Raw genomic sequence first — 16,585 nt, forward strand, 5'->3', positions numbered from 1 at the left:
TCAAGTTAACCTCTTTTTTTTCTGATATCTTCAATACTCTGTTAAGCCCCATAAGTATCTTATAGCAGATATTATACATTTAAGTTTTTGAATTTCCATTTGGTTCCTTTTTAAATAGTTCAAATCTCTCTGTTCACTTATTATAACCATGTTTTCCTCTAATTTTTTAAACATGCTTAAAATGTTTGCTTTAAAGTCCTTGTCTGCTAATTTCTAGATCTGAGTCACCTTTAAGCCTATTTCTATTAACTTCTATTTTTCTTTACTACAGGTCATATTTTCTTGTGTTTTCCTACATCTAGTAATTTTTTACTGTATGCTGGAAATTGTCATATGACATGGTAAGGGGTCTGTATTATGTTGTCTTCCTTCAAAAAGGGTTGCATTTTGTTTTGGTAAGCAGTTAATTTTACAGCTGTAAGCCAAAATTTAAAAACTGCTTATGAAGCATATCATTTTTAGAAATAGAAGAAAATAGTGCTTTAAAAATTGAAATGAGGATACTATAAATGTGTTTTCAATAGAGCAGGGGACTTACTTTAATGAAGCAAAATCGCACAAACTTCTCAAACTGTGATTTAGTCTCTGAGTTACAGAATGCTGAAACAGGGATGGCTGATAGTTTCTGAAAAATAAATAGAAAAATATAATAAGAAAAGTATGTACACTTCAAATATTAATTTTGGGACTATAAATATTAGAGGCAACTAGATACTTTTAAATAGTCACAATAATTTCCAAAAAGAAAAATGCTTTTAAAAGTCACAAGTGGAGTATCATATAACATTACATTTGATCGATTTCAAAGCACACCAGCAGGTTTCCTTCATAAATTAACTATAAAATACAATACAATCTTGCAAAGGACAATAAACATTACCTTATGTTTAGTCATCCATTTCACAAATTTATAGTCATAAGGCTCATTATTCGTCATATCAGAGAGGTCTGGATCTGAAACCACAAAATTAGGTGGCCTGTGAATTTCATCTGATGCAACATGTATTTCACTTAAATTATATCAAGATTCAATATTTTCTCCTATTTTAATTAGCTTGGCTTAGAATTTCCTCAGAACATAGTCACAGAATACGCTGGAGTCTCACACTATATGGTATGGTGGGAAGTGAATTCACAGAGCTTTACTGATAGTATAAGGCAGTGCTCACAAATACATCAGGGTGCTTATACATGCAGCTTTCAGCACAGGAAGAGAGTAGAAAAGGTGAAGGGCAGAGGAGTGCTGTCTTTCCATTTAGAAATAAGATTCTATGATCATTACTAAGGAAATAAAAACTAAATTTATAGAATGTTCATCAGTAATGATTATATTTCCACATAGCCAATCATTAGACTACAAGTTCCACAAAAGTAAAGTGTCTGTTTTGTAACCTATTTTATCCCCGACCCCGAGGTCAGTGTCTAGCACATAAGTAACAAAATGCATATTTGTTGAATGAATAAATTCATATTATTCATTATTTATAAATACAGAATATCTCTTTAGATTTTCCAAATACTACCCTTATTTTTCATTTTTGCTTCCATATATTATATTGTTTTTTAAATTTGTGAAAAGTCAAATATATACTCCTGTTCTCTCTTGCCTCAATCTTGCTTTAAGGTCTGGGCAAGATATATCTCTGGCATTCAGTTTTAGCAATCTACATTTCATATTGTTTCAACATTATTAACTTGTACTCTTCAATATTTTTGAATGTCCTAAAGCAACTAATGTTGGTGGTTATTGTCATCAATGAAATTTTCTAATTTATTGTTCAAAACAAATTGGGATATATCTCTTCTTTCTTTTATTCATTAAATACTAGTGGTTCTTTTCAAATTAATCATGTAAAAGCTTTGACACTGAAAAAGTTTCACCTGTATTTTTAAAACAAAGTCTTAATATCCTTTTACCTGATATTTTAACCTCCATTCCCTCCTGTGTTTTAAGGAGAACATAAAATTTCCAGTAATAATGCTAACAACATACTGCAACTTATTGAACACTTACTATTGGTTAACCATGTTACATGATCATCTCATTTAGTTGTTACCACAATTCTGAGAGGTAATTATAATCCTCTGTTTACAGATAAGGAAGTTAAATTATTATTTTTATATACATTTATTATACTTCAGGTTATGGTGTACATGTGCAAAACATGCAAGATTGATTCATAGGTACATACATGGCAATGTGGTTTGCTACCTCCATCCCCCCATCACCTATATCTGACATTTATCCCCATTATCCCTTCCCTACCTCCCTACCCCCGCTGTCCCTCCCCTATTCACCCTCAACAGACCCCAGTGTGTGATGCTCCCCTCCCTGTGTCCATGTGTTCACATTGTCCAACACCCGCCTATGAGTGAGAACATGCGGTGTGTTTTTCTGTTCTTGTGTCAGTTTGCTGAGAATGATGGTTTCCAGATTCATCCATGTCCCTACATAGGACACGAACTCATCTTTTTTTATGGCTGCATAGTATTTCATGGCATATGTGTGCCACATTTTCCTTGTCCAGTCTATCATTGATGGGTGTTTGGGTTGGTTCCACGTCTTTGCCATTGTAAACAGTGCTGCAATGAACATACAGGTGCATGTGTCTTTATAGCAGAATGATTTATAATCCTTTGGATATATACCCAGTAATGGGACTGATGGGTTAAATGGAATTTATATTTCTAGGTCCTTGAGGAATCGCCACACTGTCTTCCACAATGGTTGAACTAATTTACACTCCCACCAACAGTGTAAAAGTGGTCCCACTTCTCCACATCCTCTCCAGGATCTGTTCTCTCCAGATTTTTAAAGGATTGTCACTCTAACTGGCATGAGATGGTATCTCAATGTGGTTTTGATTTGCATTCCTCTAATGACCAGTGATGATGAGCATTTTTTCATATGTTTGTTGGCCTCATATATGTCTTCTTTTGAAAAGTGTCTGTTCACGTCCTTGGCCCACTTCTGAATGGGTTTTTTTTTTTTTTTTTTTTTTTTTTTCTTGTAAATCTGTTTTACTTCTTTGTGGATTCTGGATGTTAGCCCTTTGTCAGATGCATAGATTGTAAAAATTTTTTCCCATTCTCTTGGTTGCCGGTTCACTCTAATGATTGTTTCTTTTGCTGTACAGAAGCTCTGGAGTTTAATTAGATCCCATTTGTCTATTTTGACTTTTGTTGCCAATGCTTTTGGTGTTTTAGTTATGAAGTCCTTGCCTATGCCTATGTCCTGAATGGTTTTGCCTAGGTTTTCTTCTAGGGTTTTTATGGTGTTAGGTCTTATGTTTAAGTCTTTAATCCATCTGGAGTTAATTTTAGTGTAAGGTGTCAGGAAGGGGTCCAGTTTCTGCTCTCTGCGTGTGGCTAGCCAGTTTTCCCAACACCATTTATTAAACAGGGAATCCTTTCCCCATTGCTTTGTCAGGTTTGTCAAAGATCAGATGGTTGTAGATATGTTGTGTTGCCTCCGACGCCTCTGTTCTGTTCCATTGGTCTTTATCTCTGTTTTGGTACCAGTACCATGCTGTTTTGATTACTGTAGCCTTGTAGTATAGTTTGAATTCAGGTAGTGTGACACCTCTAGCTTTGTTCTTTTTGCTTAGAATTGACTTGGCTATGCGGGCTCTCTTTTGGTTCCATATTTAGTTTAAGGTTTTTTTTCCAGTTCTGTGAAGAGGGACATAGGTAGCTTGATGGGGATAGCATTCCATGTATAAATTACTTTGGGCAGTATGGCCATTTTCATAATATTGATTCTTCCTAACCATGAGCATGGAGTGTTTTCCATCTGTTTGTGTCCTCTTTTATTTCCTTGAGCAGTGGTTTGTAGTTCTCCTTGATGAGGTCCTTTACATCCTTGGTTAGTTGTATTCCTAGGTATTTTATTCTCTTTGTGCAATTGTGAATGGCAGTTCATTCTTCATTGGCTCTCTTTAAGTCTGTTATTGGTGTATAGGAATGCTTGTGATTTCTGCACATTGATTTTACATCCTGAGACTTTGCTGAAGTTGCTTATCAGTTTCAGGAGATTTTGGGCTGAGATGATGGGGTCTTCTAAATATACAATCATGTTATCTGCAAATAGAGACAATTTGACTTCCTCCTTTCCTAATTGAATACCCTTTCTTTTTCTTCCCTGATTGCTCTGGCTAGAACTTCCAAAACTATATTGAATAGGAGTGGTGACAGACGGCATCCTTGTCTAGTGCTGGATTTCAAAGGGAGTGCTTCCAGTTTTTGCCTATTCAGTATGATATTGGCTGTGGGTTTGTCGTAATAGCTTTTATTATTTTGAGATACATTCTGTTGATACCTAGTTTATTGAGAGTTTTTAGCATAAAGGGCTGTTGAATTTTGTCGAGGGCCTTCTCTGCATCTGTTGACATAATCATGTGGTTTTTGTCTTTGGTTCTGTTTATGTGGTGGATTACATTTACAGACTTGTGTATGTTGAACCAGCCTTGCATCCCTGGGATGAAGCCTACTTGATCACGATGGATAAGCTTTTCGATGTGCTGTTGCTATCAGTTTGCCAGTATTTTATTGAAGATTTTTGCATCTATGTTCATCATGGATATTGATCTGAAGTTTTGTTTTTTTGTTGAGTCTCTGCTGGGTTTTGGTATTAGGATGATGTTGGTCTCATAAAATGATTTGGGAAGGAGTCCCTCTTTTGGGATTGTTCGGAATAGTTTCAGAAGGAGTGGTACCAACTCCTCTTTATATGTCTGCTAGAATTCGGCTGTGAACCCATCTGGACCTGGACTTTTTTTGGTTGGTAGGCTATTAATTGCTGCCTCAACTCCAGCCCTTGTAATTGGTCTATTCAGGGTTTCTACTTCTTCCTGGTTTAGGCTTGGGAGGGTGCAAGTGTCTAGGAATTTATCCATTTCTTCCAGGTTTACTGGTGTGTGTACAGAGTTGTTTGTAGTAATCTCTGATGGTAGTTTGTATTTCTGTGGAATTGGTGGTGATATCCCCTTTATTGTTTTTTAATGCATGTATTTGATTCTTTTCTTTTTCTTTTTTATTAATCTGGCTAGTGGTCTATTTTGTTGATCTTTTTAAAAAAGCCAGTTCCTGGATTTATTGATTTTTTGAAGGGATTTTTGTGTCTTTATCTCCTTCAGTTCTGCTCTGATCTTAGTTATTTCTTGTCTTATGCTGGCTTTTCAGTTTTTTTGATCTTGCTCCTCTAGCTCTTTCAATTTTGATGACAGGGTGTCAATTTTAGATCTTCCCTTGGTTCTCATTTGGGCATTTATTGCTATAAATTTTCCTCTAGACACTGCTTTAAATGTGTCCTAGAGATTCTGGTACATTGTGTCTTCATTATTGTTGGTTTTGAAGAACATGTTTATTTCTGCCTTCATTTGATTGTTTATCTAGTCAACATTCAAGGGCCAGTTGTTCAGTTTCCATGAAGTTGTGCAGTTCTGAGTTAGTTTCTTAATCCTGAGTTGTAATTTGATTGCATTGTGGTCTGAGAGACTGTTTGTTATGATTTCTGTTCTTTGCATTTGCTGAGGAGTGATTTACTTCCAATTATGTGGTCAATTTTAGAGTAGGTGTGATGTGGTGCTGAGAAGAATGTATATTCTGTGGATTTGCGGTGGAGAGTTCTGTAGATGTCTATTAGGTTTGCTTGGTCCAGGTCTGAGTTCAAGTCCTGGATATCCTTGTTAATTTTCTGTCTCGTTGATCTGTCTAATATTGACAGTGGAGTGTTAAAGTCTCCCACTATCATTGTGTGGGAGTCTAAGTCTCTTTGTAGGTCAATAAGAAATTGCTTTATGTATCTGGGTGCTCTGTATTGGGTGCATATATATTTAGGATTTGGGATTGTTAGCTCTTCTTGTTGTACTGATCCTTTTACCATTATTTAATGCCCTTCTTTGCCTCTTTTGATCTTTGTTGGTTTAAAGTCTATTTTATCAGAGACTAGGATTGCAACTTCTGCTTTTTTTTGCTCTCCATTTGCTTGGTAAATCTTCCTCCATCCCTTTATTTTAGGCCTATGTGTGTCCTTGCATATGAGATGGATTTTCTGGATACAGCACATGGATGGGTCTCGGTTCTTTATCCAGTTTTCCAGTCTGTGTCTTTTTGTTGGAGCATTTAGCCCATTTACATTTAAGGTTAATATTGTTATGTGTAATTTGATCCTGGCATTTTGATGCTAGCTGGTTGTTTTGCCTATTAGTTGACGCAGTTTCTTCATTTGTCGATGCTTTTTATCATTTGGTATGTTTTTGGAGTGGCTGGTACTGGTTGTTCCTTTCTGTGTTTAGTGTTCCTTTCAGGAGCTCTTGTAAGGCAGGCCTGGTGGTGACGAAATCATCTCCCAGCAATTTCTTGTTCGTAAAGGCTTTTATTTCTCCTTTGCTTATGAAGCTTAGTTTGGCTGGATATGAAATTCTAGGTTGAAAGTTCTTTTCTTTAAGGATGTTGAATATTGGCCCCCACTCTCTTCTGGCTTGTAGGGTTTCTGCTGAGAGATCTGCTGTGAGTCTGATGGGCTTCCCTTTGTGGGTAACCCAACCTTTCTCTCTGGCTGCCCTTAGCATTTTTTCCTTCATTTCAACCCTGGTGAATCTGATGATTATGTGCCTTGGGGTTGCTCTTCTTGAAGAATATCTTTGTGGTATTCTCTGTATTTCCTGGACTTGAATATTGGCCTGCCTTGCTAGGTTGGGGAAGTTCTCTTGGATAATATCCTGAAGTGTTTTCCAGCCTGGATTCATTCTCTCTGTCACATTCAGATACACTTATCAAACGTAGATTAAGTCTTTTCATGTAATCTCATATTTCTTGGAGGCTTTGTTCATTTCTTTTTACTTTTTCCTCTAATCTTGCCTTCTCATTTTATTTCATTGAGTTGATCTTCAATCTCTGATATCCTTTCTTCTGCTTGGTCGATTCAGCTATTGAAACTTGTGTATGCTTTGTGAAGTTCTTGTGTTGTGTTTTTCAGCTCCATTAAGTCATTTATATTCTTCTCTAAGCTTTGTTCCTTTGCTGGTGATCAGTTGTGATCCCTTGGAGGAGGAGAGGCATTCTGGTTTTGGGTGTTTCCATCCTTTTTGCACTGGTTTCTTCTCATCTTTGTGAATTTATCTACCTATGGTCTTTGTAGTTGGTGACTTTGAGTGGGCGTCCTTTTTGTTGATGATGAATTTATTTCTGTTTTTTAGTTTTCCTTCTAACAGTCAGGCCTCTCTGCTGCAGGACTGCTGGAGGTTCACTACAGATGCTGCTTGCCTAGGGATCACCTGTGGTGGCTGCAGAACACTAAGGGTTGCTGCCAGTTTCTTCTTCTGTTATCTTTGTCCCAGAAGGATACCTGCCAGATGTCAGCCTGAGCTCTCCTTTATGAGGTGACTCTTTGGATATATGGGGGCCAGGGAGCTGCTTGAGGAGATAGTCTGTCCCTTATAGGAGCTCAAGTGCTGAGGTATGAGTTTTGTTCTGTTCAGAGCTGCTGGGCAGATATGTTTAAGTCTACTGCAGCAGAACTCATAACTCCCTTTTTTCCCAGATGCTCTGTCCTGGGAAGGTGGGCTTTATTTAGAAGTTCCTGACATGCTGCTGCCTTTTTTCAGAGCTGGCCTGCCCAGCATGGAGGTAGCCTAGTCACAGTCTGCCAGCAGAGGCGTTGCTTAGCTGCCATGGGCTCTGCCCAGCTGTTGTGTGAACTTTGTTGCGGTTTTGTTTAGAGGTATAGTTAGAACTGCCTCAGTAATGGCAGTCTGCCTCAGTAATGGTGGACTGCCTCTGCGATGGCAGACTGCCTCCATAATGGCGGACTGCCATTACTTAGTTTACTTTTATTAATTTTTTTTTTTCAAAGAAATGTTAAGTTATATATGACACACTATCATGCTTCTAACTTTAGATTTGTATGGCATGTTGGAATTACATGTAACAACTTTAGGTAATATAAAAACCATTGCTTTTTGGAAACAGAACTATTTAGAATCTAGCTGTATGACTTCAGGCAAGTTATTCAAAACTTTCTAAATCTTCTTACTTGCAAAAATGGAGCTAATGTTTTCTTCAAAACACGTTTTGAAGGGTGTTCTAAGTACATGGCACAAAGTGAACCCTTAATAAATGTTATTCTCCCTCTATATTATTTCAGTACATTCTAAAATGGCAAATATTCCCTGATAGCTTCAAAATTTCTATATATCTTATTTTTCTAATGAAATAGTACTTTCTGGTTAAGTAAAAAGCAAACTAAAATTTTACTCAAATGAACACTGAGTATATATTATTTCACACACTTGTGTTTTTAAATTACACACCAGAACAGAGTGACAGCAAATCTTATGTTTAATAGATTAACTAGAACAACACTGACTCCATAACCATTTAACAACAGTCACATTTAAGGTAAAAGACCTAAAAGCAAAGATAATTATAGAAAATGTTGACATTGCAAAAATCCATCCTTCTCCACAGACAAGATGCTGCCATGGCTTTGATATCAATCTTTTCTCCATAATTCTGCTATAATTTCACACATAAATTTCCACATAGTTGAAATAATAAAAGCCTTTACAAACCTAGTGAAGACACATCAGTGATGATGAAGTATCCTCCATCAGGGACTATGGGTTTTAGGCCAACACTTTCAAGTAAATGTACCATCCGATCTCTTTTTACTTCTAACTCTTTTGGCAAAGAATTAAAGTAACATTCTGGGTCATCCATGCGCTTGATGTCAATCCAGAAAGCTTGAGCCAAGGCTTCCTGTTAGAATTAAAAAATATGAAAAGGAATATGGGAATGTTATTTATTGCTTAGTTTATTGGTATAATAAATAAAGATGACCTGAGTAAAATTATTGGCAAAGAAGTCACTCAGGAAATAACAGTTGAATTCCTGTGAACCTATATTAAACTCTACAAATTAATGGAGGAATCAGTTATACCTGAATGATTAAATCTCATGTGAAGAACTGAGAATGAGTTATGAAAATTCAAATGGAAAAAGAGCTGTTACATAAAGATGGCTTGCTTGGAAACAAAAAGACATTAAGACATTTTCTTAATGAGGTGAGTTGTAGAATGACTTGCTAAATCTAAGTCAGAAAAACAACCAGAGAGTAGTCAGCCTCTCACCATTACCTTTGGGGACAGAGTGGAAATGAAAGCTAATCCACTGTGTAAAGGAGAAATGTGTCTTTCTTATTCCCCATAGGTGTGCAAATCTTTGCTGGAATCATTCATTTGCCAGGAAGGTGGTCAAAGTGTAACAGGGGATAGAAATGAGTTTCTGGAACATCTACAGTAATTCCTCTACCTTTCTTCAAGAGCCAGGAAAGCAAACTGGGCCAAGGAAAAAGCCAATGTTTTAAGTGCAGTGGACTGAATGTTTGTGTTTGTTCCCATATTCATATATTAAAATCCTAAACCCCAAGGTGATGGTATTAGGAAGTGGGGCCTTTAGGAGGTGATTAGTGCAGAAGGGTAGAGTCCCCAGCAACAGGATTAGTGCCCTTACAAAGGAGGGCTAGCTTGCTCCTTCTGCCATGTAAGGACACAGCAAAAGGTACCATTCATGAAGAAGAAGGTCCTCACCAGACACCAAATCTCCTGGTGCCTTGATCTTGGACTATCAAGGCACCCCACCTCCCGAATGGTGAGAAATAAATTTCTGTTGTTTATAAGCCACCCAGTCCATTTGTTACTGCAGCCCAGACCAACTAAGACATTAAGGATCAGGCAGGTAAGAGAGACAGTGTGGCAAGAGATGAGACTGGAGACAGAGAGGGGCAAGAACACAGAGAAGACTTTATGCCAAAAGAATGCAGTAAAACAGAATTAGTAATAATTCTCCAGTACAACAAAAATCTTGGAAAATAAAGATTGCCTTAGCCTGGAAATCTGTGGTTTCCTGGAACTAAACATGGTTATCCTAGAACAAAACAGAGCACCTAGTTGAAAGGGAGAATCAGATGGTTCAGAAAAAGATGTATTCTTGGTTGTATCTTTTTTTTTTCTCTTGGCAACTTGTTCATTCACTATAGGAGATACTGCCTTGGAAAATTCCATGTGAAAGGAGACATAAACATCCATCCTAACTACAGCATCATCCTGGACTCCTTCCTTTTTCTCATACCCCATATGTAACCTATTGACAAATAATGTTGGCTTTACTTTCAAAATATATTCAGAGTCCAATCACTTTTTACTACTTCTACCATCCCCATCTTGGTTCAATCCAGTGGCCCTTCTCTCTTGGATAATTGCAACAGCTTTCTCACTCAGTGAAGCAGTCAGAGTCTGTAAAACAAGCCAGACCAAGTCACTCCTGAGCTCAAAACTCTCTGGTGACTTCCTATCTCATTCAGTCGTTACAGCGATGTGCATGGCCCAGCTCCATTGGACTCCCAGCTACCTGTCTGATCTTAGCTTTCCTACTCTTCTCCCTTGATCATTCCATTCCAGTCTTGTCGGGTCTGACCTGCAGACCCTGGTCCAGCAACAGATGAACAAATGCACTCAGACATGGATATCCAGTGAAAGTGTGGGCTTAGGGGTCCAGGCCACTCACAGACACCAAGGAGGGTGCTGTAAAGAGTCAGCAGCTGTGTCCTGTACCAGCTGGCACTGCAGGCATTTATTCCATATAGATTTAATGACAGAGGCTTTGAGTCAACACATTTGTGGAATGGTTAAAGGCCAGGTTCTGAGGCCTAAAGCAAACACCATTTGTGGGTAATAACATTGTTGTGGGTAAAATCATTGTCTACCCCCTGAGTAGAGAGCAGTCACGCACCCATGGGTGTTCAAAGGTTGGTCTTAGGACCACATGAGTAAACAAGCTCTTTAGATAAACTCCCTAACATTTCTTTGTACCAACCTCTGCCTAATTGCCTCTGGGTAAGAACTGCCGCCTTAGGCTCATTCCTTCCCGAGGCTTTTGCAAAAACCTCCTGGCCTTCCAAGAAGGTTTGCATCTATTTCTCTATAATTTTTCTCTTATAATTTCTCCCACCACCCTACACAGACTGAACCCCTACACAGTCTCTGTGCTGTTCTCTGATATAAACATGCTGGCAAGGCTGTCTACCACTGGGCCTTTCCACTTGCTGTTCTCTCTAGGTAACCATGTGGCTGCTTAATCTCCTTCAGTTAGTTATTCAAATGTTATCTTCCCAGGGAGGCTTTTAAAGATTACCCTATTTAATACTGTATATTCTCCCACTAGTGCTTTATATCCTTCCTCTTCCCTATTTTATCTTTCTTCTTCATATCTATCAATAGCTGACATATTTTAAAAATATTTATTTATTATTTGTATCCCATCAATTAGGTTGTAAGCTTCATGACGGCAGAAATTTTTGTCTGCTGTATCTCCAGTACTCAGTAAATATTTGTTGAAAATGAATGGATTTATTTTGAGAGGATGAAATTAATTTAACATATAATAAAACCAAATGTTAGAACTTTGCTTTATTGTGAGTTACTTTAGAGAATCACTAAAGAAAGAACTTTTAAATAAGATTTTTTTCTGATTCAGAAGGTATTTTTGACAGGAAGCAAAAAATCAAGTTTACTATAGCCAATACATTTTGCTCTTTTGCCCCCTTTTCCTTTGAGACAGAGTCTCATTCTGTTGCCCAGGCTGGAGTGCAGTGGCATGATCTTGGCTCACTGAAACTTCTACCACCTGAGTTCAAGCGATTCCCCTGCCTTAGCCTCCTGAGTAGCTGGGATTACAGGCACCCACCACCACGCCCAGCTGATTTTTATATTTTTAGTAGAGATGGGGTTTCACCATGTCAGGCAGGCTGGTCTCAAACTCCTGACCTCAGGTGATCTGCCCACCTCAGCCTCCCAAAGTGCTGGATTACAGGCGTGAGCTACCATGCCTGGCTCTTTTGCCCTTTAACTGCCTTCTAGAAAAATAATATTTTTTCGGGATTTTGATTATCCACATAATAATGGTAAATAAATCCCTATTTCCATAACAAATACATAAAATATTAAACAATATTTACATAGTTTTCTTTTTTTACTGTATGATTATTTTGGAAATCTTTTTTATCTCAGTACAGTAATTATAGTATTTCTCCATTTTATTTCTTGTTTCTTTTCTCTTCAGTAATTGGTAGACAGAATAATGGGTCCCAATGACATCTAGATCTTAAAACCCAGAACTTGTAAATATGTTACCTTGCATGGTGAAAGGAACTTTGCAGATGTGATTTGCATTTAGGATCTTCAGATGGAGAGATTATCCAGTGGGCCTAATGTTATCTCAAAGATGCTTATAAAGGAAAAAGGGAGGTAGGAGGGTTGAAGTCACAGGAGGAGTTATGTTGATGGAAGCAGAGGATGGATTAATGTGACTGTGAGCCAAGGAATGTAGGCAACCTCTAGAAGCTGGAAAAGGCATGGAACAGGGTCCCTCCTAGAGCCTTCAGAAGGAACACAGCAATGCCAGCACCTTGATTTTAGCCCTTTAAGACCCATTTCAGATTTCTGAGCTGAAGAACTACAGGCTTAATAAATTTGTGTTGTTTTAAGTCACTAAGTTTGTGGTAATTTGTTACAGCACCAGTAGGAAACCAATATGGTTATATAACATTTCAATGTTTGGATAGATCATGGTTTATGTAACCAATTGTCTGTAGATGATAACGAATTATCCTCAATCATCTGCAATGAATAGCCAGGTAAGTATGTAACTTCTTACATATGCAGAAAATAGCTTGATATGGTTTGTATCTGTGTCTTCATCCAAATCTCTTGTCCAATTGTAATCTTCAATGTTGGAGGTGGGGCCTGGTGGGAGGTGATTGGATCATGGGGGTGGTTTCTCATGAATGGTTTAGTACTGTCCCCTTGGTGCTGTTCTTGTGATACTGAGTTATTGTGAGATCTGGTTGTTTAAAAGTGTGTTGCACTTCCCCACTTCTCTCCCTCCTGCTTTAGCCATGTAAGACATGCCTACTTCCTCTTTGCCTTCTGCCATTGTTTTAAGTTTTCTGAGGCCTCTCCAAAAGCAGAAGCCACTATGCTTTCTGTACAGCCTGTAGAACCATGAACCAAGGAGACCCCTTTATAAATTACTAAGTCTCATGCATTTCTTTACCTGAGTGCAAGAATGGACTAAAACCCAGCTTTAGAGTAAATTCTTAGAAGATGAATTGCTTTCATAGGGCAAGCACATATGTAATTTTGCTTAGTTTTGTCATTGTCCTTCACAGAATCTGTAGCACTTTAGACTCCCGCGAGCAATGTTTAAACAGCTAAACTTGTATTAAGAAAAAAAAAACCCAAACCATCCTGAATATGTATCTGCTCCCCAAATTCCAAATTATATTAGAAGGCCCTGCAACAGAAGGATAGAAAGAGAAGAACCAAGTCAATTCAAATATGCAATATAAAAGTAATATCTTCACCAAAAGAGCATGCTTCTACCCTGTCTTACTATAACACTTACTTGTAAAGGAGTTGCGCAAGTATAAATCGTGTTTTGTTGAACTGTTTGTAAATGTTTTATCAAATGAGTCGGACCAATGGACCAGCCAAGCTGGGAAAGGAAAAGATAAAAGATTTCAAAAAATCGGATTATATATACCAAATCTGAGACAACAGTTTAAAATTAATGCAATTGTTAAATATATACAATCCTAAAATGTTGGCTGGGTGTGGTGGCTCACACCTGTAATCCCAGTACTTTGGGAGGCCAAGGCAGGTGGATCACTTGAGATTAGGAGTTCAAGACCAGCATGGTCAACATGGTGAAACACTGTCTCTACTAAAAATACAAAAAAATTAGCTGAATCCAGTGGTGGTGGGAGCCTGTAATCCCAGCTACTTGGGAAGCTGAGGCAGGAGAATCACTTCGCCCCAGGAGGCGGAGGTTGCAGTGAGCCAAGATGTACCACTGCACTCCAGCCTGGGCGACAGAGTAAGATCCATCCCCCACCCCCAAAAAAGTTTACACTATGAAAGTATTAGTACTTAGAATCATTTCAATGCTGTTCTGTTCATGGAATGGCTTCCAACGGGAGTCACTAAGCTCTGCCTTCATCACTAAGCTCTGCCTTTCAGAAGGTAAGCAGCCTGCAATCATTGTTAGCCTTTTCCTCTCTTCTAGCTTGCTAATTCTGATATTCTGGAAGATTAAAAACTGGTAATAAAGATTGTTTGAATTACAGATTAAAGTAACACTGAATGAGGGCCTAAGGGACGCATAATTAAAACTATATATATAGACTTCTGCAGGCCTAATTTTTGATGCCCTGCTTCTTTTTTTTTTTTTTGAGATGGAATTTTGCCCTTGTTGCCCAGGTGGAGTGCAATGGCCTGATCTCGGCTCACTGCAACCTCTGCCTCCAAGTACAAATGATTCTCCTGTCTCAGCCTCCCAAATAGCTCAGATTACAGGCATGCGCCACCATGCCTGGCTAATTTTTTTTTATTTAGTAGAGATGGGGTTTCACCATGTTAGTCAGGCTGGTCAAGAACTCCTGACCTCAGATGATCCACCTTCCTCGGCCTCCCAAAGTACTGGGATTACAGGTGTGCACCACTGTGCCTGGCTGGTTACCCATGTCCAGGAGAGGTGAGGCTGGAAGAGAATTGGGTTTTTTAACTGGATAAATTATTGTAACAAATAATACAGAGGTTAAGTGCATGAATCCTAGAGCCAGACTTTTTATTCTGGCTTGAATTTATTAGTGGGGTAGTCTCAGGCAAGTCACTTAACTTCTCTGTGCGTAAAATGAGGATACTAATCATACCCACCTTATAGTATGGTTATGAGAATGAAAGAAATTAGTATATGTAAAACATTTAGAACCTGGTATATAGCAAGTGCCAAAATATTAGCTACTATTATTTTTTCTCCTTTTATATTAATATGCAGCAATCTAAACACTTGTTTGCAAAGAAAAAGGTGTCATTAGTTGATTACTTATAATAGAAAAAAATGACCTAATTTTTCTTACTTTTAAAGAAATAATTAGGTCTCAAAAAGGATAAAACTCAACATGAAAGCCAAGTAAGTCAAAAGATAAGCAAAGATCACCAGGTATAAAAATCTATAAACTGAATATGTATACAATTATTCATTTATCTGTTTGCTTATTTATTTTATTATTTTGTTAAAGACAATCTTGCTCTCCCAGTGGCTGGAGTGTAGCTCACTGCAGCCTCAACTTCCTGGGCTCAAGTGATCCTCTCACATCAGCCTCCCAAGCAGCTGGGACTGCAGGCATGCACCACCATCCCTGGCTAATTTTTTAAAAATGTACTTGTAGAGACAGGGTCTCACTACGTAGCCAAGGTTGGTCTTGAACTCCTAGTCTTAAGTGATCCTCCTGCCTTAGTGCCCCAAAATGCTGGGATTATAGGCATGAGCCACCATGCCTGGCCAGCATTTAAAACACAAAGCACTACAAAAAATAATATACAGGCCTATTTTTTTTTTGAGATGGAGTCTTGCTCTGTTGCCCAAGCTGGAGTGCAGTGGTGCCATCTCAGCTCAGTGCAACCTCTACCTCTCAGGTTCAAGCAATCCTCCTGCCTCAGCCTCCTGAGTAGCTGGGATTACAGGCATGCACCACCATGCTTGGCTAATTTTTTTTGTATTTTTAGTAGAGACGGGGTTTCATCACATTGTTTAGGCTGGTCTCGAACTCCTAACCTTGTGATCTGCCCACCTTGGCCTCCCAAAGTGCTGGGATTACAGGCGTGAGCCACTGTGCCCAGCCATACAGGCCTATTTTTAAGCAATGAAATTCTTACACATCTTACCTTCCAGCCGGTTACACTGAAAGTCTTTCCAGCACTTCCTATCGTTATTGTTCTCTCCCACATACCTGGAAGAGTAGCTAAATAGTGGAAGAAAAAAGGTTAAATAATTGCTTTCCAATTAATCTACAGTTAGTATAATCTAAAAACATAACAAAGACACATAAATTCAATGAAAATAAATTTATTATAGTTTAGCCAGTCTAGTTATTTCTAGTTTTTTATTTTTAGATAATGTAACTTTAATGCAAAACACAGATGAAAAGGTTACAACACTGTAATGCTGTACCAAAATAATATGTAAATAGATTTAATAATTTTAAAATTAGTTCTGGTGCTGGAGTGTCAGGGGTGCCAGTAGGCAGTGTTCTGCTTCAAGTGGCAGCTGTCACAGGGGCTGTAGCATTCAGTGTTCAATGTTAGCAGTGGCTGCATGTTCAATATAATAATCCTGTGGCAGGGCTTAAGTTGTGATCCTGATTACTGTTCAGGCCTTTTTATCTTGCCTATTTTCTAAGTGTATTTCTCCAGGCTTCCTAGAGCAATGGCTCTTAAAATGTGATCTCACACCAGCAATATCAGCATCACTGGGCAACTTGTAAGAAAGGCAAATCATTGGACCTCATCCCAGACCTACGGAATCAGAAACTCTGGGGGTAGAACCCAGTAATTGTGTGCGCACCTGTGTGTGTGTTTTGCTAACAACTTTATTGGGTTATAAATCCCATATTATGTAATTCACCAATTTAAAGTATACCATTCAGTGATTTTTAGTATATCTATAGACCTGTGCAACTATCACC

General features: G+C 38.2%; 1 protein-coding gene across 5 annotated transcripts in view; it reads right to left on the minus strand.

Moving 5' to 3' along the window:
* The window catches only part of KYAT3 (kynurenine aminotransferase 3), a 67,809-nt gene that overhangs the window by 12,334 nt on the left and 38,890 nt on the right, over positions 1-16,585 (minus strand). For all 5 annotated transcript variants that reach the window (XM_012464806.2, XM_012464807.3, XM_012464805.3 and 2 more), the window contains 5 exons: positions 15,786-15,862; positions 13,465-13,554; positions 8,574-8,760; positions 881-954; positions 539-625 (listed from right to left, as the gene is read on the minus strand). In XM_012464806.2, coding sequence (XP_012320229.2) covers positions 539-625; positions 881-954; positions 8,574-8,760; positions 13,465-13,554; positions 15,786-15,862 — 515 coding nt within the window. The remainder of the gene's footprint in view (positions 1-538; positions 626-880; positions 955-8,573; positions 8,761-13,464; positions 13,555-15,785; positions 15,863-16,585) is intronic.

This window comes from Aotus nancymaae, unplaced genomic scaffold, assembly GCF_030222135.1.
Source record: "Aotus nancymaae isolate 86718 unplaced genomic scaffold, 86718_ANA_hifiasm-v0.15.2.pri h1tg000007l, whole genome shotgun sequence".
Lineage (NCBI taxonomy): Eukaryota > Metazoa > Chordata > Mammalia > Primates > Aotidae > Aotus > Aotus nancymaae.